The following is a 22,096-nucleotide window of genomic DNA, read 5'->3' on the forward strand; positions in this document are numbered from 1 at the left end:
GATCATAAACGTGTTTTGTGGATTCCTTTTTCATGTGATATTTTGAACGATTTTATTTAGTGCAGCTTAAATATGGAAAAGGTCAAAAAACGTGTTCGCAGCATCTGTGACCACAGAACCAATGAATATAAATTGCCCTTCACTGAATGAAAATACTTATAGCTACTTTCTTTCATTTATATATTAATCATAATTCTTTTTGGCCATTTCACATTTCCTAGCACGTTATTCATTTATGAATATTAAATTTTAAAATATATGTAATTTTTTGTAGAATAAATGTGTGATATTATATTATGTTGAATTGTAATTATGTTTAAATAATTTTTTCAATATCATATTTCGTGTTTAAGATTATTTCTTTTCTATTTTCATCTCGTGAATTTAAGGGTATTATGAGAAAAAAAAAACTAATTTGGGGTTAAAAAAATTGATATAAAGACTAAAAATGATTATTATAAAGTTGTCTCTGAAATAAGAATATCTAAAAATGTTTTGAAATATATTGAAATAATTAGTAAACTTAAATCGATAAATTTTAGACGGTTAAATTTAATATCAAATTTATAATTGAAGTCAAGAGTAACTCGAATGAATAAAGGTTAGGTGCAGTAAGATAACTTATTTCCAAAATATCTAATTTGATATTGAGATATTCAACATGTTAATTAACTTTCAAATATCATCCAGTATGATTGATGAAACAATTTATAATTCTCATAATTTAATATCTATTATTTCTTTTATATAGTGAATGAAATTTTTCTTGCAATATGTTTTGCTTAGTATCCTATTTGAGCAGATTGATTAAATTAATTTTAACAATTCTTATATTAATTATAAGATCTCGATATAGTTAATTGATGATATTAATTTTTTTCCCAAAATGAATAGTTATTGTTGTGGTGAAATAATTGTTCTTGCTGGGTCGAGCAATCGAACCATGTCGTTTGGGCTGTTGTACGGTTTAAAATATTTGATTTGTACAATTACCACCAACTATAACTTTTTGGTAAAGTGACAAGCGCTCAATCCTACAATTAATATCATAACAAAGATCATGAGTTCGATTTTCATTGATTGTAAGTAGTGTAATTATGAGTTATTTGCACCAATTACCCCTGTGAAATATTGAAAATGCACACTTCTCCCATGTGAAATTTTAATAGGCATATTCAACCATGACCTTTTAAAAAATTAGCACACTCGCCCTTTCAGATTAGTGATTGTTGCGCACGCCCCCTCATGCGACTGGGCAAAAATTTTGATTTTTTTTTTGCACCAAATACTCTTGTGAAATATTAAAAATGCATATTTGATCCATGTGAAAATAATTTTTAAATCTATTCAATCCATAATACACAATTTTTATAAAATCCAATTATAAATATTTAGAAAACATTTTTTTATTAATTTTTATTTTTTATTTTAAATGTATTATCATTAATTAATTATTTTTTAAAAAATATTATTATTTTATCATTTTATCATTATTTTATTAAATTCACTTCGTATTTCCAACTTTTTCATTAAACATGCATTCATAAACAAGCATTTAAATAATTTCAAGTATCAAAATATTGAACTAAACTTATAAGTTCAAATATATTATTTTTTCGATTTAGGACTATATATTATTGAACCAAAATTTAAATTTTTCGAGAATATTCATTGCACAATTTTTAATAAATAATAAAAAAATAACATGTTTATATAATTCTAAATCGAAAAAGTAGCATTCATGAACTTATCATTTGGTTCAATATTTTGATATTTTTAGATATATAAATATTTATTTATGAATCATGTTTAATGGAGAAATTGAAAACAAGAAGTGATTTGATAAAATAATGATAACGAGATAAAATAATAATTTTTTTTAAAAATAAATTAATTAGAAATTATAGATTTAAAAATAAAAATAAAAATAAATAAAATTAAAATTAAAAATATTTGGTACTTATCATTCACTTATCATTTTGATTTAATATTTTGGTATTTTTAGATATTTAAATCTCGTTTATGAATGCATTTTTAATGGAGAAGTTGGAAACAAGAAGAAAGTTTAATAAAATAATAATAACAAGATAAAATAATAATATTTTTTAGAAAATAATTATATAATCATAATAAATTTAAAATTAAAAATAAAATTAATAAAACAAAAATATTTGCTAAATATTTTATAATTAAATTTTAATAAAAATTGTGTATTATGTGTTGAATAGATTTAAAAATTATTTTCACAGGGGTCAAATATGCATTTTTAATATTTCACAGCGGTATTTGGTGCAAAAAAATATCAAAATCTTTGTCTAGTCGCATAAGGGGCGCGTGCGCAATAATCACTCCTCTGAAGGGGCGAGTGTGCTAATTTTTTAAAAGGTCGGGGTTGAATATGCCTATTAAAATTTCACATGGGAGAAGTGTGCATTTTGAAATTTTAACAGGGGTGGTTGGTGCAAATAACTCGTGTAATTATTGAAAAAGATATTGTTGGGTGCAGTAAATGTCTCATCAAATAGAGCAATCGAACTATAACGCTTGATATTGTTATACGGTTTAAAAGACAAGCGTTTGGTCCTAAAGTTGCCTCAAAATTATAAACACATATACACGTATATTTTAATCCTTTCTTTCTGTGTAATTTTTTCACTACATTTTTCACGTGGTAATTAATCTGAATTTTGTCGAATAGATACTTTCAGGTTTGAAAATTAATTAGACTTTTAATGTTGATTGGGAGATGAGTAGATGACACTGATAACACGACAGAATATTTATTTATTTAATTTATTTTTTGAAGAAGATAGACAGAAAATTAATTTTACCCTCCCGACTAATGCATGAAAAGGACATTGCTATATTTTTAGGAATGTGGGCTTGTCGGCATAATTTATTATCGAGCAGATACGTTGTGATATTTACAGGAAAAGACATAAATTTTAGGCAAAAATAATATTTTTAATGGATTGAGTTCTATTGTTTTTTCTTTTTAATATACTTATTTTTAATACACGATCACACGAATTTTTATTTGTGAAATTGATCAATTCTATTTTTTTTAAATAATTCAATCCTATTTATATTTACAATAAAAAATAATTTTTTTTATATAAAAAGTAAATTTTTTGCACGAGTGACTCAGCACAAAAATAACCGTTGGATTTTTATTTTTGTTTTTTGGTCCTGCCAACTCAGTGGCTGATGTCCCGCGCGTGTGTGCTGGTACTTCAGCAGTATAGGCATACAAAGTCAGTTTACAGTTGGATGATTTTGCGTTGCCTATGCCAAGTGTAAAGTATATATATAATATTAGTATATGTTAATTTGCTCAAAAAAATTTAGTATATGTATATCGAACCGAGTTTTTGCAATTTTTCTCGTTTAGATTAATATCGAGAGAAGATCGGGAATAAAACTTTATGTCAAGGGGATTCTCGATCCCTTCTGAAATAATATTATAATATATTTTATTAATAATTTTAATAATAGATTGAGCACAATATTATTGTGTTTCAACACATATAACAATTAACCGTCAACTTAATTTACGTAATTTTTTATAGTTGGAACGATCGTACAATAGAATCGCGAAATGATATTTTATTTTGGTGACTTTTTTAAAGATTAAATTAAAAATTTAATTAATTCATATTTATAATTATCTAATTAGATCAAATATTTAGAATAAAAGATGCTGGCAATCTATTTACTAAAATTTATCCATTAATTTTTATCATAATATTTGATTAATAATTATATGATATCGTATGATGTTCTTCTTTTTGCGAAAAAACTTGAAACATTATCATAAATATTTTAATATTATATGTTTTAAGTCGAATATTTATTTTATATTTAATATAAATTTCGACATAGAATTTTTTAAATAAATAAGCATTTTTTGTGTTTTTTGAACGAAATCTTGAAAACGAAAAAAAATCGAAATTTATTCTCTCTACCAGAGAGATTTCGAATATTCGCGGTTCGGAATATTCAAGTTTTGAAATATGTCGGGTTCGCGTTCCCAAATATTCAAGTCCCAAAATTTCAGAAATTTTCTCTTATTTATTGTAAATTTAAAAAAACTTGAATTGAGAAGAAAAAAAATAGACGAATTGAACATGTAGAAATTGGAGGCAAAAAATTGTTTTTTTTTTAAATAAATAAAATTAGATTAAAAAATTGGATGAACTAGAAAATAAAAAATAAAACCAATTTTGTTTTTTTAAAGAAAGAAGAAAAACAAAATCGTTGAGTTAAAAGAATGTTAAAAAATTAACTTGGAAAAAAAATGGAAAAGAGAAAAAAAAAAAAAAAAAAGAAAAAGGAAAAGCATGCATCGTTTCCTCCACAGAATCCCCTGCTGTGGGATCCCCCATAGCAGGGGATCCAAATCCGAAACAAATAAATGGGTATTGCTACGTGTACACAGAGTCTTACACGTTGGTTTACAAATGAGACTTAAAATTACATGATTATCCTACATGCATTTTTGAAAGATTTTTTCCAAATAAAGTGCAAGGATAATCATGTAATTTTAAGTCTCATGTGTAACCCAACGTGTAAAACTCTGTGTACACATAGCATTACCCAAAATAGATATCTCTCTAGTTGCATGTATTAATATAACTAGACTCCTAGAGAAGCTTATTTTCCTTACAAATTAATTGTTTTACAATATGATTATTTGAGACATTGAATGTGAAAATACCTTTGACAATTTAATGAACAAGTTCATTTGAGAATATGAGGAATTTTTAGTTTGAAATAAATCAAAATAACATGTTAATTTTAAAAACCAATATATTATATATATAAAGAGAAGTTTTCGAAAAATGAAATATTCCACTAAGAAAATTGATGCCGATATTTTTCATTACCTTTAAACTCTCTCAAGCACTAAAATTCGATTTTTTAATTAATTACTCACGAAAATTCTTATGAGACGGTTTCATAAGTTAATTTTGTGAGATTGATATGTTAAGTATGTTACTCATAAAACAATATTATTTTTATGCTAAAAATATGATTTTTTTTAATTGTAAAAGTCTATTCTTAATTATTTTGTGTTTGACAGACGTATATGAATTTCTTTCGAATTGTACGTATTATGTATCTGAGCTAATTAATTTAAGAAAACTCAAATTTAACATAACTTGTTTTTAAATTTCAAGCTGAACTTGAATGAAGTAGACAACAAATAACAAAGTTTAATTAATTAAACTCAAATTAAATGTAAAAATAGAATGGATCCCATAAATCTCATACTATACAATCCATGTACGTACGTAATTAACATCATCTGTTGATATGAGAAATGAAAGACTCCAACTCCATCTGGGCGGCGCCGCCTTCCGCGACGGCAGTCCTAACAGCGGCACCCAGCTCCGCCGCCCTCTTTCTCACCTCTTCTCCTTCTTCGGAAACCATAAGCTTCCTCAAAGCTCTCTCCACTCCACAATTAGATGATCTCACCGATCCAGCCGGCCCCCACTCCTTCACGGCGACGCCAATTTTAAGGATTTTGGTGATTAAAGCCGCATTTCTCGGTTGATCCGAGTGCATGGGCCACGCGGCGATCGGAACCCCCATCGATATGCTCTCCATGCAAGAATTCCACCCACAGTGACTCAAGAATCCACCCGTCGCAGGATGTCCCAAGATCTCCAGCTGGGGAGCCCAATCTCTCACCAGGATTAATCCATTTTCTTGATTTCTCTCTTCGAACCCACTCGGCAATTTCTCCATCGTCCCTTTATCCTCCTCTGTAAAAGCATCTCCACGATCTGCGTTTCGAAGAACCCACAAGAATTTCACCTCGCTTTTCTCTAATCCCACCGCGAGTTCCCCGATTTCTTCATCCGACAGTGAAGTAGTTGTCCCGAAAGAAACAAACATCACCGAATTCGAAGCCTGCATGTCGAGCCATTTCAAGCATTTGTGGCGAGACGAATTTGATTCTTCTTCTTCTTCTTCTTCTTCTTCTTCTGTAATATTATTGATTAATATCACTGGATTAAATGGCCCCATAGCCCACTGTCTCTTTTTACTGATTTCTGGCTTCGTCAGCAATTCGAAGAAATGATTCTCGATCACCCTGGAAGTGTTGTAAATCTCTCCCGAATTCAGTTTCTTGTACTGGTGCTGTTTCGCCATGAATCTCCCGAATTCGGGAGTGAAACATCCTTCCAGAGACGGCAAAATCTCCAAGATTTCCGAATCAATCGAAAAGGGTCTCCCCTTCTTCTCCCACAAGAAGAAAAGGATCGAAAAAGCCGATACGCTGTGGAATGTGTAGGATTCCGCATTCGGAAACTCGACGAAATCTTGAACCACGGATCCCATCATGGAGTCGTGAATAATCACGACGCGTCGGCTCGTCGCGGAGAGTTTTCGCAGAAGCTCGGCGACGGGTTTCCGCAGATGCAACGAGGCCTCGAACAACGGCTGGAGGTGTGAGGGGAATCTGATTGAAGCGTAGGGATCAGGCGGCGGGCATCGGAAAGAGAGTGATGAGTATTCATGGAAGACGATGTTTGAGATGGCTACTTGGTCCCATCCTTGCACGCGCCGCCGTGCTTGGCGGCTGTGTGTGGCTGTGCTCAGGTAGTGCACCGCCACGCCCTGGGCTGAGATGATGCAGGAGAGGTGGAGGAGCTGGTTGAGATGGCCTTGGGAGGGGAAGGGAACCATCAGAACCACCACTCCTTCTTGGCTCGAGCCACCATATTTGGAATCCATAAGAAATTAAGGGATGAATTTTTTTTTTAATTTTTATTAATTTTTGGATACTAATTGAATTTTAAATTTTATTTTATTTTTTTAAAAAAAAATATATGTATGATGCTTTTTCTGTGGAATGTGTTGATGTTATTTTTGTGAATGCAGATAATGTTGTATATATATAGACGCGACGGGAACTCAACAAGTACATATTCTAGTCAATCTATATTATTACGTTACCAACAAATTAAGGAGATTTTTATCGGAAAAATTCAATTTGGTCTTTTATACTTTTGTTGTTTTTGTGAAGTTAAATTTAGTGTGGACCCGGCGCTCACTTATACCATGTCATTAACTCTCCTAATAAAAAATTAGATCGAAAATGTAAAAATTTCAGAGATTAATATATTATTCATTAAAATCACTTGATCAAAAATATTTTCTTAAAATCAAGAGCTGCACCTGCACACACATGTGCTACAAATACATCTAATAAATTACATCTATATATTTTCAAAAAAAAAAAATTACATATATATATATATATTTGATTAGAAACATTAAAATTAAGGAAAATGAAAGATCGACATATATTTATGTTGTAGTTGGATTATTAATAGATAGCTCCACTTGCACATTGGGACTACTTACGAGAAGAAATGTCAACTTTTTGGACATGTTATAGTATGATGGGGAGAGAGATATTAATTAAATCAATTCTGTAATAATCCACGTGACAATAAGACATATACATCGAATCATCGATCATTCGATCGTTGATTTATTCACATTGACTTCTCTTTTGATCGATTTTTTGTTGTTGTTGGGTAACTTTACTTCTTTCTTTATTTCTTTTTTTAATATATAAATGATTATTTCCCGTGTATTGAAAAAAAAATCCAAAATTTTTGTTTTGTATTTTTTCATCTTTCACATTTTAATAATTTTCATCGGGTTGTTGACGCCAAATAAGTTCCACGTCGAAAATAAAACCAAAATTGAAGTGGAAATAAAATAAAGGATTAAGATTGAAATTTAATTGGATATATCAAAACAGGAGAAGACACATATAAATGACACATAATCATAATTTTCCCCAAAACGATATAAATTTTTCAATAATTCACGTGCACATGTGGTGCGACTTGATGTTCAGTTGTGAATAAGGAAAAAGAATTAAATTATTTCATACTTAAAACAGCGTAAATGAGATTATATCTTTACGGAAACTACCTGAGAAACATCTAAGTGTGAAGATTTATTAATCTATGTGCGATCTATTATTTTTCAATAAACCTCATATATATTGATAAATTTATATCCTTAAATGAACCGTTGATAGTATCCATATAGATAACATGAAATTTTTCTAAGGTTTATAGCTAGTTTTCAACTAGGTTTCTTTAATTCTAGATAGTTTTACATGATCGATTCCTCGTTGACCACATGTGTGCATACGTGCTAAGAAGCAAAATCGAAAAAGATAATTATCCTCGCGGAATGTGAAATCAACATCATGTGATAATGAAAAGCTCAAGGATTCCACTCAAAAAATCTTAGGGACCAAACGCAGAAGATATCCAATGCTTTCATAGTATACAACTTTTTATTTATTTATTTTGAATTGAATTTTTTTAAGAAAATAGAAATGATACCCCACGAATGGGTTCATCACATGTTTAGCTCCAATTGGAGTCCACATCTAAGAAACAAGGATCGGGTCCAGGTTTAATTGGTAAGATTGGTCCATGAGGGTAAGTGGTGGAGGCGAGACATGTTGGAGTTGGAGTTGGAGCCATAGCCAAGTGAGTTGACAAGGGTGAAGGTGAGCTAAGAAGTGGCTAAGGAGTTAGAGATGAGTTTAAGAGTTTGGAAGGCAGATGAGCCTAGGAGTTGAGGATGATGCTAGAGGAGGAGAGTAGCTAAAGTAAAGCTTATCTGAGGTGAGTGAGCCCTTAGCCTAAACTTCGTCTTAAGGGCGAGGTAACACTTTGAACCGCCCAGGAAAGACGAGTCTCGGATGAATAAGCACGTGAATCACACTCACGTGGTCGTCTACGAAATATGCGTGGTCACATACCTTCTTCCCTATAATTCTATAAATATCGGGTTTGCTCACTTCATTTGCAACTTATTGTTTTCAATTTGAGGGGACACCCAAGCTCTCATATTCACTTATTTATTTTCCGACTCTAACTTGAGCGTCGGATGGGCTACGTTTGGACACCCTTCCGTCCTCCTCTAACATTCTTTGTTTGGCCGGTTTCAGGTTCACTCCAGACTTGAAGCTTTGTGCTTAAGTTGGACTCGGACCTTTGATTGGACCCTCCAATTTTAATGAGTATCAAAAAGTGGGTAAATATTTTTAATTGGTCGCACCTAATGTGTAAAATAGTACAATTAGTCGAACGAAGATCAAGTGTATAAAACTTTTTAATGCATTATTTCGAATTGATTTAATCGCACATAATATGTGAAAGTATATTTCAATTGGTCGGCAACTAGAATAAAGTTTGTACAATTTTTTCCCCACATATGATACCATAATTAATGTGACATAACATTTGACCATTTTAGTCCTCAAATTCCCAATTGGCCCGAACCTAGCTATAAAAATGGCAACATAGGCGTACCAGCACATGCATAACGTGGTCTCATAAGTCGATCGATTTAAGACGTCCCTAAGCATGGACTCTACTGTAATTTTTTATTTTTTTTTGAAATAAACTCTACTTTAATTTTATTTTTGTAATTAACGTAACTTTTATGTTTAGAATTCTTAAAGAAAAATTTTGTTTGAAAACTTTAATTATTTCTATGAATTATGCCCAACAAATTATAATTTTTAAAAATATTATTTCTACTTTTTGTTATATTTTATAAGCATTAATAACTACTTGAAGAAATGCGAAGTCCCGTAATTTTTCAAAAAAACAGTTTATGAATAATTTTGTTATCATGAATTTGGCTAATTTCGTTAATGAGATAAATATTATATTATAGAAGTGAAATATATGTATATGCATACATATTAATTTACGGTAAAGTTATATTTTTTTGTCTTGTTGTTTACAATGTTTTTACTTTTGATCATGTTAACAATGAATTTATATATATTTTATTCCTGAAAATTGTATTTATTTTTCACTTTTTGTCATGCTACAGTAAATTTTTATTTTTAATCGTCTAACTTGTATTTTTTTTTTCTTCAAATTTTGATTTTATTTAACTGGAGTCCATCAAGTTTTTCGGTCAAAAGTTATAGGACTAAATGAATTCATCATAACAAGATTACAAATGAATATAATATAAAAGTTTCAGGACTAAAATTGCAAAATCAATGTTAACATAACTAAAAATTTTAAAAGTGTTGGGATAAAAAATGTGATTTTCCCTTAATTTACAAATGCGTTCCAAATTTCTAAGTTATATAATTATAGCTGTAATAGATAGAATTTAATATTTTTTTTTGGTTAGAAATAAGCAATGATCAATGGCATCAATACATTTTCTGGATAGCAAAAAAGAGAAAGAAAACAAAGTGAAATATGATTAAGCTAGACTAGAGATTTTAAGAAATATTTTAGTGACATTAATAAAATAATAAGGATATATCGATTTCTAGTTTGATGAAAAGTAGAACAAGAAAATCAAAATAACAATAATGTTAAAGAATATCATTCATTAATGAGTGACAATCAAGATAAAGAAAAAATTATTTGAGCTCCTATGATCATAAATGACTAAGTGTATGGAATGAAGAAGATAATGTTAATATTGTAAGAAGATGTTTATTATCTAACATAAAAATATGATGAATTAAGATATTTATATAATTTTCTTTTAAATGTTCATGATCATATAATTGAGAAAAAAACTAGTAAAAATATTGCGGAATTTCTAATTTAAAAAAGATCAAAATAGAGATGACGTCGTATTTTGAAAAATTCATTTCAATTAATACATTTTTTTTGGCATATATGTTCAATGTATCTTCATACTCTATATTCAACTATATATCTAATTCATTAAGTAAAAATGCTATTTAATTTATGTTGCAAAATTCCCGAATATATATAGGATAAACCGGTCTTGATATGTCCGGGGCATGGACCCATACCTATCGCAAATCAAAGGTAGACTGTAGATACAAAAAATAGATCATGAATTCACTTTTGAGATTATAAGACGTGAATAATTATATATTATCAAATGTGTTTTAAGCATAAATTAAAAATAATATTTTTTACGGGTGATCCAAATAAGAGATTTGTCTAAAAAAATTGATCTATGTGAATGTGTCATAGAAGTTTTTGTACAAATATTAGATAGAAGTTAGGTTTCAATTAAACGTAATTGATCGATCTATTAAATTATTGAGTTTTTTGGGATTTAATGCGTCTGAAATATCATGCATGGTTATATTCTATGTATATGTTAAGTTTAAACGGGAATTAATAACCCAAATTCAAAAAAATATATAAGAGGCCGATATTCGATCGTTCGTATCATACGATTTGGAATCATTGAAAGATCACATAAAAAGCTTGATCTCACCCAACTTAATATTTTGAGTTATGTAACTCAAAATCGTAATTGGTCAGTTATTTTATAAAGTGAGCCTTCCAAGAAATGTTAGAAATGGTTTCCACAACTGTTTTCGATCGCATGTGAGATTTCATTAGTCGTCTAGGCTTATACTATGCTACACTAAAAAAAATTTTGAATTATTTTGTTGATCGAATGAATCTCACATGATTTCATGTGACGAATATGTGATCCAAGAGCTATGACGCACATGAAGTAATCATAGGTCTATCATATAATTAACATGTGTAATCTAATATGTATGAAGTTACCCAATGACTTTTTTGAAATAGAAAGATGTATTGCTATTTATGGGAACATGTGCTAGTTACTAGTTAGTTGTTAGTATCAATCCATGCTGTCTTTTGTGGTAATATATTTTCTTCCTTTTTTATTTCCATTGGAATAAAATCAACTAAAAGGAAATTTATTGATTTTTTTTTTGTTTTTTTATCAATCCATGCTGTCTTTTGTGGTAATATATTTTCTTCCTTTTTTATTTCCATTGGAATAAAATCAACTAAAAGGAAATTTATTGATTTTTTTTTATTTTTAAAAAAACAAAAACAAAGGCATTCAATTAGTAGTACTATTGTACAAAACCAAAAACTACAACATCTTGTTGTCTCTTAGCCCTTTGCCACATGTTTATATACGTATAATGTAGTCAATTATAACTGTATAAGACTATATATATTTATAAAATGAAACAAATCATATACCATTAATTATGATCAAATATAATTAGTGTTTTCATAACCGGGTATATAATAGAACTTGTAAACCATTGGAAAACCATTTAACTGGTTCGATCAGTTCAATCGGACGATCAGAACGGAATACTGCTTTATTATATAAAACAATAATATAATATAATAACTAATATATTTTAAATTTAAACCTTAAATATGCATATATAAAATAATATATATATATATATATATATATATTTACCAAACTTGAAAATCTAAGCAGCAATATATATATATATATATATATAAAATAAAAAATATTAAATATAATTATATATATTTAAAAAAATAAAAAAAAAATAAACTCAAATACTACTAAAATAATATTTTTAACAAAATTCAAAACAAAATAATCATATATACATAGCCAAAAATGAAAATTTTAAATTTAAAATATAGGAAATATTTTTTTTGGGAAATAATTTAAGAATTAATAATCAAATAAAAAAAATTGTTTTAAAAGGATACGTGAACCAATCGGTCAAGTTTTAAACGTTTTGATTGTTAAAATGATTTTTGTGCCTAGTTTGGATCGAACTCATGACTAGTTCGCGGTCAGACTGACCGATCTTATTTCGTATTAAAAACACTCGTCATGATGGTTTACGAATATTTACTCCGATCCATTAGTTTATAGCTTAATCACTAATGAATTATGATGCTAAATCATGATCTTAAATTCAATCTAAAACAGCTAATTTATGAATAAAAATTCTTGTTAATAATCTGAAATAGAAATGGACCAAATGGTGTATTTTTAGGGAAATTGAATAATTGAATTATCGAAACAAAGAGATTCCTTGTCGATAACCAAAGGTTAAATTAGCCCTACGTGCATTTCTTTTTCCAATAATAGAATTAATATGGCAAAAATAATTTATCGGTCTGAATATAATGCGCACATGGCTGTCTCTGTCTTCACGTACGTTTCAAACCAACTCATCACCTGATTGTTCGAAACAAACTAAAAGACAGCACCTCTGAAACGACAACGTACTGCCATTTTTTTATTTAAAGACTGCACAACAAATAACATCTTTTCAAAGATATACAAACAATTTTTTTTTAATTTTATATAATCTTCGTGATCAAGCTTTTTGTCGGAAGTGATATTTATTATAATTACGTTCCAAGTGTTTGAACTCATGTCATCAAGTTTAGGTAATATCCGATTTCTAAAAATAAATGATTACGAATTTTTAATAAATTGTTAAGAAAAATATGCAATCAATTATTTTTAAACGTTGTAGACAGTACTAAATTTGTTAAGGAAAACAAAATTTCAATAATAACTTATTTTTAGATCATGTTGTAAACACTACTTTAATATTTTCGTGATCGATATATTATAAGACATCTTATGCAACAATTATTAGTTGGTATTATACAATCTTGCACAAAACTAGTTTTGCCCTACTCCTATCATAATTGGGGCACATTGTCCTTATCAAAAACTCAAACAATGACAAAAAAATTTATTTATAAAATATTATCTTAAACTATAAATGGTGAATTGATGTAACGACCACTGCAAAATTTATTGATTAATATACTTTTTTTGGCTTAAACTATGCATGTCAATATTAGGAGTCTGTTTGGTAAGAGTATGGAAAAGTGTTTTTTATTAAAAAAAATATCTTGTTTGATTAGAAATTTGTTTTAAATAAACACTTAAAAAAGTGTTTTGTTGTCCGAAGAAATAATTTCTGGCTTTTGGCTTAATTTTGTGTTTACTTCTATTTAAAAATACCTCCGTGAAATGAGTTGACTCATCCATGGATACAATGAAAATTAATTTTTTGACGTTAAGACACCGTTTAGTTTGAGATATGATATAAGTAATATATAGATAAGTAGTATAATGTAATAAAAAAATAAATAAAAAATAATAGTTAAAATTGTATTGGATTTGATTGATAGATTATGGTTTATTTGATTTGATTGATTAAATTTTATATAAAAATGTTAAATGACTATTTTGTTCTTTTAACAATAAATAAAATAAAAATTATATTATTTATAAGAGGTAATATAGTAATTTGAATTCAATGATTTGATTGATGTGAGATAAATAATTAATGATTTGATTGATGTAAAATAAATAGTTAATATATAGATAAATAATATGATAAGAAGAACGTGAGATGAGATAATATGAGTTATACATATATTAGTAATACCGTAAACAGAACGGTACCTAAAAGTACTACTTTTCATAAGTTGGGTCCAATCATAGATTTATCTCATAAAATTAAATCATTAGATGATTTTTGTGATGATAGTGTTAGCTATACGTGGGATATATCTAAATTTAATCGATTCTATTGACCAATTTTTTTCATACAATGTCAATTAGGGCAAGTATCAATGTCCAATGATTAGGCTTAGTTTAATTTAGATAATAATTAATACTTACACTTTAACATCTCATAATCAGGATTCAGGCCTCAGCTGATCCACAAAGTCACCTTTATCTTTCATAAATTAAATCACCTAACAAGACAATATGTCGCTTCTGCTTTATGGTTTTCCTTTTTTTTTTTTTTTTATTATTATTATTATTATTATTATTATTATTATTATTATTATTATTATTATTTGCAATCAATTATATGAAAAAAAAATTATTTTGATGCCCCCAGTATACATCTTCCAGCCTTGAGCTTATCCTTGGTTGTGTGGAGAGCAAAGGTGACAAGCTAGCTACTACTTTAAGCATTCATGCATGCATGCATTAAAACGCATTTAAACACAAGATTACAAACTGCTGAATTGATCTATATCTATCTATATTCTACGAGGAGAGTACAACTTCGTCACGCAATTATATATGTATGCGGTTGCGGTTGCGGTTGCGGTTGCGTGTGCGTGTGCGTGTGCGTGTGCGCAAACAAGTACAGAGTTTTAACATAATTAGTTGTTTATTAAAAAAATTTGTTATTGATTATTTTTTAGAACATTTTTAGTTGTTAGTTATGATAAAGAAATTATTTTGCCATTTTGAGAATTTAGTACTATGGATTTTTAAATAATATTTATTGAATTAGAGAAATGTATTTTTTTTGTCTACTTATTAAAATAATCAAGATATTTATACCTTAAGGAATTGAAACTTTATTATATAGGAATGAAATGAACATTCCTATCACATTCCTTACACCAATGTTTGGTTTGCCTTTGGAATGTGAATGAATATTCCCATTGGAATGGTCATTCTCATATTCATGGGATCGGAATAGCCATTCCATCCATTTTGAATGGGAATGGTCATTCCCACTCCTACTTCTTCCATGTTTATAAAATATTCTCCTTATTAGCTAGCTTCACCTATATAAATCTATATCTTAATAATAATAATAATAATAATAATAATAATAATAATAATAATAAATTAAAATAATAAGCATGAAAATAATAATATTATCACATAAATCACTATCATTTATAAATATAAAAAATATGATAATAAATTAATATCATATTAATAATTAAAATTAGTAATCATTTAACGATAGTACAAAAATAAATAAAATAAAATTATTGTTAAATAATAATTAATATAAAAATTTATTGAAATAAAATTAATTTTTTTAAAAAAATACTAATAATAATAAAATTAAGATTAATAGTTATTTTATTTTTATGATAACGGATTAACTGTAAGCGTATAATAATTAAGAATTTAGTTCCACTAACAAAAGAATTTAGTTAAAAATTAATTTGATAATGTTATTAATTCAAATTTTATTTATGAAATTATTTGATAATTACATTTCATTCTTGTTTCATTTTTTGTGGTACCAATCATTTAAATGAAATAGACTTATCATTTCATTCATATTCTTATTCGATTCCAAAATTGATTTCATTCCCAACTTATTCCATTCTAATATATCAATCATGGCTTAGAGTAATACGGTATTCACATGACAACTTCACTGCCACACAAATTGAGCACGCTTCTTAAACCATTTGTTCTTTCTTTTTTTTATGAAGAGAGAAGTTTTTTGAATAGTTGGCAAAGATATATGAATAAAAAACTTTAATTAGATAGCTAGCAGTTTCTTATAATATTTTATGCTTTAGCTTCTAATATAAAAACAAATTTCATGGTTGATGTTGGGAGATCTAAGTGAAGGTCCAATCAATTCAAAGCCCACATGAACTCTTTGTTGTATCCGGCCATCAATAGATTTTAAGCTAGTAGTTTCTATTCATATATAATACATGATGGGCCAAACACTTCTGCCCCACGCTCACATGTGTATATATATATATATATATATATATATATATATATATATATATATATAATCACTAGTGTTCTTCTTAATGTAACTAGTTCTCCTTTGTTTAAAAAAAAAAAACTAGTTCTAGCTCCTTTGAACAGGGGGAGACAGGATCTTAGTCCAGTACAGTTGAAAATGTAATATAATTAATAAAGTAAGCAAAAGGCTCTAATTAATTGACAACTAGAATAATGTTTCATGAGGTTTGAACACAAGATACACACGATCAGAAATACTTGTTAATTGATAGGATGACACGGAAAAAATGACGAATAAAAACACATACAAAAATCACAATCAAAATAATTTTGATAGAAAATATATACTTTACATTTCAAAAATAAACATGGATTGATTTTCGATCGTCAAAATGGCACAAATTTTTTTAAAAAATTGAATGATCGGCAAACATTGAAAAAAAACGAACTTAAAATTTGGTGAAATTTTAGGCTTTGTAGAGAATATGGATGATGAGAAAATATGTAATGTGAATTGGAATGATTGTTAATCAAAGAATATATATATATATATATATATATATATATATATATATATATATATATATATATATATGTATGTATGTATGTGTGTGTTTTTTGACTCGTGAGGAGAAAGCACTATACAAACATTATAGATTATCAATTTTGGTAATAATAACATCTAAAAATTTAAAATTTGAACCTAAAACTTTGGGTGTAAAAATTTGATAAAGGAAAAAAATTGTGTTTTTAGTCCAACTTAGAAAAAAAAATAGGCATAATAATGTTGGAGTGCAATAATTATCTCTCCTAGGCAGTGTTCTAAAAAGCTCGCTTAAGCGATGCTTAATCTCGCTTAAACTTTAATACGCTTAAGTTCGATTAAGAGATCGTTTTTTAGAACGAAATATTTCATTTGTTTTTTAAAATTAAAACATTTTTATAAATATGTATATTTATAGTTTAGAACTTGAATTATCTATTAAATCATATATTTATGGTTAGTATAAAATTTTAGTTAATGTTTGTCTTAAAATAATTAAAATTATAATAAAAATTAAAAACGTTTTTTCAGGCTTAAGCTCGTTCTAAGCTTGCTTAAGCTTGACCTCCATGCTTCGACGCGCTTCACGCTTTTTAGAACCTTGCTCCTAGGTAGAGTAATCGAACCATGACGCTTGGACTGCTGTGTGGTTTAAAAGATTTGAGTTGCACAATTACCACTAGCTATAACTTTTGGTAAAATGACAAGCGCTAGATCTTACAAATAATAAGAATTACAAATTTAAAACTAAAAATTTCTATATCTGTGTTTGTTGGGCCTAGTGTGGGCAAGCGGGCTTTTGCCCACACTGGGCATGTGATAGCTCTGTCCATTCCTGTGAAATTGTCATGCGAATTTATATGTGTGAGACAGTTGATCTGATCCATAGTTTCAAGGAAAAATAATATTTTTGGCATAAAAAATTAATTTTTTTTTTGATTGAGGTCAAATAAGATATTCACCTCAAAATATTGATCCCTGATACTGTTTCATAGAAGTTTTGTATTTCAAGCAATGCAGTAAAAAAATAATGATTTTTTCATATTTTTTATTAGGATTAATTATCTATCTAAAAGTTTTTAAAATACAGATAAATACATGATTGGTACCGTTATTAATAATCTATTTATAAAATTATCATATCTAATCACACGTTCTTCTCATCATATTATTTATCCATCTATTAATTATAATTTTACATCAATCAAATCATTAATTATTTATCTTACATCAGTCAAATCATTGAATTGAAATTACTAAATTACCCCTTATAAATAATATTATTTATATATTTTATTATTATTAAAAGGATAATATGATAATTTACCATTTTTATATAAAATTTAATCAATCAAATCAAATAAACTATAATATATCAATCAAACCAAATCAAATCAAATATCCACTATCCTTTCTTATTTATTTTTTATTACATTACATTACTTATCTATATATTATTTATCTCATCATCTATACCAAACTGAGCCTTAAGTATTTGTGCTTATACATTGAAAATATCTATATAAAATGATAATTTTTGTTATTTTCAAATCAAGGTTTTTTTTCATATTTTTTGTTACGACTTAACTACAATCTCATTTATCCCGCAAACTTAGCTATGAAAAATTAATTAGGATTTCAACCATTTTCCAAGCCCGGATGAAATTGTTATTTTAAAATTTGTTTAAAAATTTTGTATTAACCCCATGGACTCCGCATACTTAGTCAAAAACAAGGGATTAGGATTTCAATCCCTCACTCGTAACTCGGATGGAGTTAACTTAATTTTCAACAAAATATTCAATTAGGATTCCTAGTTTATTTTCTTCTATATATTGTAAACTTCTCATTCATGAGAACTAATTAATGAATTATTCAGTTTATTGATTTTATCAATTCTTAAAATTCTTTCTAAAATTTTGCTCCAAAAAATTTAAAATATAGTTAAACGTCTGATTGAATTCTAAAATATATATAAATATAAGATCTACAAAAATAAAAGAAAGACTATTTTAGGATTAGTTATTAGCATCAGACTTTTTTGCATAAAAAATGAGATTAAATGTAATTTCATTATGAGCTTCACAAAAAAAAATTCTTGAAAATTTGTAAAAATAGACCCCGTCAACTTTTTTTTTTTTTAAATACAATTGAGAAGGTCATTTTTAAAATTAAAAAAAATCCCACAAAAAGGGTAGATTTTAAATAAATAAATATTATATTTCATAGATAAACAGGCGTATTTATGCATATATAAACAAGCGTAAATATATTATAGTTTATTTGATTTGATTGATTAAATTTTATATAAAAATGATAAATTATCATATTATCCTTTTAATAATAAAAAAATATAAATAATATTATTTATAAGGGATAATATAGTAATTTTAATTTAGGGATTTGATTGATGTAAGATAAATAATTAATGATTTGATTGATGTAAAATTATAATTAATAGATGGATAAATAATATGATGAGAAGAAAGTGTGAGTAGATAGGATAATTTTATACATAGATTATTAATAACGGTACCAAACGGAGCCTAAAGGTTTTAAAATAATAAACAACGTAAACAAGATGTAATATCTATACTATTTATATTATATTATTAAGCTTGAGGGTCTTATGATAACAAATTAATACTTATATTTAATATCATTTATTCAAGAAAAATTTATCAACCTACGAATCGATAAGGAATCTTATTTAAATTTTATATAAATTCAAATGATCATATCCTATCTCATTAAAAAATTATTATAAGAACCAAAAATGTTATAAAATAATAATCTACATAATTTCCTAAATTAAAGTTTTTATTTTATTTTTGAAGATAATGTATTTTGGGAGGAGAAAAGGAGTTTCTTGTTTTGGTTCCATAATCTTGCTAGATAAATAAGATGAATCCTAACATGATTTACATGCCCTTTACATATTTTGTTTGAAGCCTTGAAATCAAATGACATGACTTCAATAGTCCAAATTCAACTTGAAATTGAGGCCCATACCAATTTCTTTTTTGGGAAGTATTCGATTCAACATTTGGGCTGGTTGGTCCAACTGTCAAATCTCTGAACAATTGTTACCAAAAATTTTATTGGTTGAAAATATATTAGTTTATTATTGTTAGAATATTGAATATTAAATATTGAATATTGAGTTGTAAAATGTTGAAAATTAGTGTGTGATGATGTAGATGATGATATATTAATTTTTGGACTAATCTCAAATGTGGATCTATAAATAGGTTTTCATTTGTGATGAAAAATACAAGTGCAAATTGCTCAAAAATCCCCAATGCAAACATGTTTTGCTCTGCACTCCCTAGTCACTTTTTTGTACCACATTTTTTATTAATTTGTACCACATTTTGTATGGTTTTGTACCACATCTTGTATTATTTTGTACCACATTTTATGGCTAGGGATCCCAAAGCAAAACATGTTTGTATTTGGGGATTTTTGAGCAAATTGCCCAAAATACAATTGAGTTGAGAGAAACATATTATAAAGTGTGTGTTGGATTTTTGGAATACAAGCAATCTTGATTTTGATGATAACAAAACCTGTTATTGTGTTTCTAACATATTTACTCTAGTGTGAAGTTGTCAACTCAAGATGGAAGCCAAAACTCGAAATTAGCTAAACTGAATTTCTGGCGAGTTTCAGTGTTTTAATGATATCTTACATCTCAGTCATCCAAATGATTAGCCGCCAAAGCAACTACAAGAAAACTCAATTTGGAACATATTGTATCCCACGTCAGTTGAGCAAAAACGGATGTTATCTTGGCCAAACTGACGTCGCAATATCAAACTGAATCGGATCGGTTTAGCAGCAAACACACCATGAGTTTACCTCAAGCATTTCTGGTAATTTGGCCATATCTTGCAGCTCAATTATTCGAATGGAACGATTCACCATGCATTGGAAATATAAGAGAACGATCTACAAATCATATTCACAAGTTGAAGAATGAATCGGATCCTAAGTAGATTCTAAACGGAGTTGAAGTTACTGGTGCGAAAGTGAAATTCTGCAGAGCAGAATTTCTGCAACAGTCTGGTTTATTAAGCATAACTTTCGCATATGAACTCCGAATTGCGTGATTCTTGATTCCGTGGAAATCTAAGAAAATAGCTACAACTTTTATGTTTATCACGTTGCCCAGAAATTAACGCATCAAGATATATAGCACTAAAATACTCACATGCACTCAATCGATTCTGTGCTAAACAGATTTTGAGCAGCTCTGGTATTTCGACTATAACTTTTGCATATGACCTCCGAATTGATTGATTCTGGTGGAGTTGGAAATCTAAGATCAAGGGCTACAACTTTTGTATTAATCACTTTTCCCAGAAATCAACGAATCAAGAGATACAGAGCTAGACTGATCACATGTCTCGAAAGTTGCTAAACTACTACCTAAACTGAATTTGACCAAGAGTAGTTTACCTACCCAAACTGAAGATCGCTCAACTGCTACAGTGCTGAAACTGCTACAGTACTAGTTTCGCACCAAATTCATTTTACCAAGATCAATTTAGTAAAATTCAGTTTTGCTCCAGAAAAGGTACATAAACAGTACAAAAGTATTTTAACGGCTCTATTTTTGTGTCTAACGGCTATATCAACCTTGGAGCCTATAAATACAATATCTTGGAGTTCAAACATAAGCAATTGAAGGAGATCAAAAGTATAGGCAGCCTACTTGAAGAAATCAGCTAGTTGAGAGCAAAGCCCAAGGTGTGAAGAACCCATCAAAATTCTTGAGCGTGAAAGTCAAGTTCTTCACACCCAACTCACTTACATATAAAAGAGAGATGTATTTCATAGATTAGTTGAGTGAGAGTCTTTACACAAAAACGTTAAATATTGTGTTTGTAGTCTTGGCATAAAGACGTAAAACTATATGCGAATTGTGAGGTTGCGGCCTACAATCGAGTGGTGGCTAGGAGTTCTAAGATAGGCAATGGTAAGTCCTAGTCTTGGATTGGGTTTGTACAAATGACTTGTATAAATCAAAGTCTTCTAGTGGATCCTTCCGAGGAAGAAGAAGGGGTGACGTAGGAGTTGTTGAAATCTCTGAACATCCATAAACAAATCCGAGTCTCTTTATTTCTTGCATTTATTCATTGCTACTGTTTTAGATTGCATTGTTGAAGCATTTTATGTGTTTGATAAAATGCTTCAACTAAACTATTTCCATCT

The 22,096-nt window shown here is 28.2% G+C and overlaps 1 protein-coding gene across 1 annotated transcript; it reads right to left on the reverse strand.

Moving 5' to 3' along the window:
- Window positions 1-5,281: 5,281 nt before the first annotated feature.
- LOC140892827 (zeatin O-glucosyltransferase-like) lies at window positions 5,282-6,850 on the reverse strand. Its single transcript, XM_073301836.1, has one exon. It carries the CDS (start codon window positions 6,745-6,747, stop codon window positions 5,305-5,307), a length of 1,443 nt encoding a protein of 480 aa, XP_073157937.1. The 5' UTR covers window positions 6,748-6,850; the 3' UTR covers window positions 5,282-5,304.
- Between the last annotated feature and the right edge of the window lie 15,246 nt (window positions 6,851-22,096).

The sequence above is a fragment of the Henckelia pumila genome, chromosome 3 (genome assembly GCF_033568475.1).
Source record: "Henckelia pumila isolate YLH828 chromosome 3, ASM3356847v2, whole genome shotgun sequence".
Classification (NCBI taxonomy): domain Eukaryota; kingdom Viridiplantae; phylum Streptophyta; class Magnoliopsida; order Lamiales; family Gesneriaceae; genus Henckelia; species Henckelia pumila.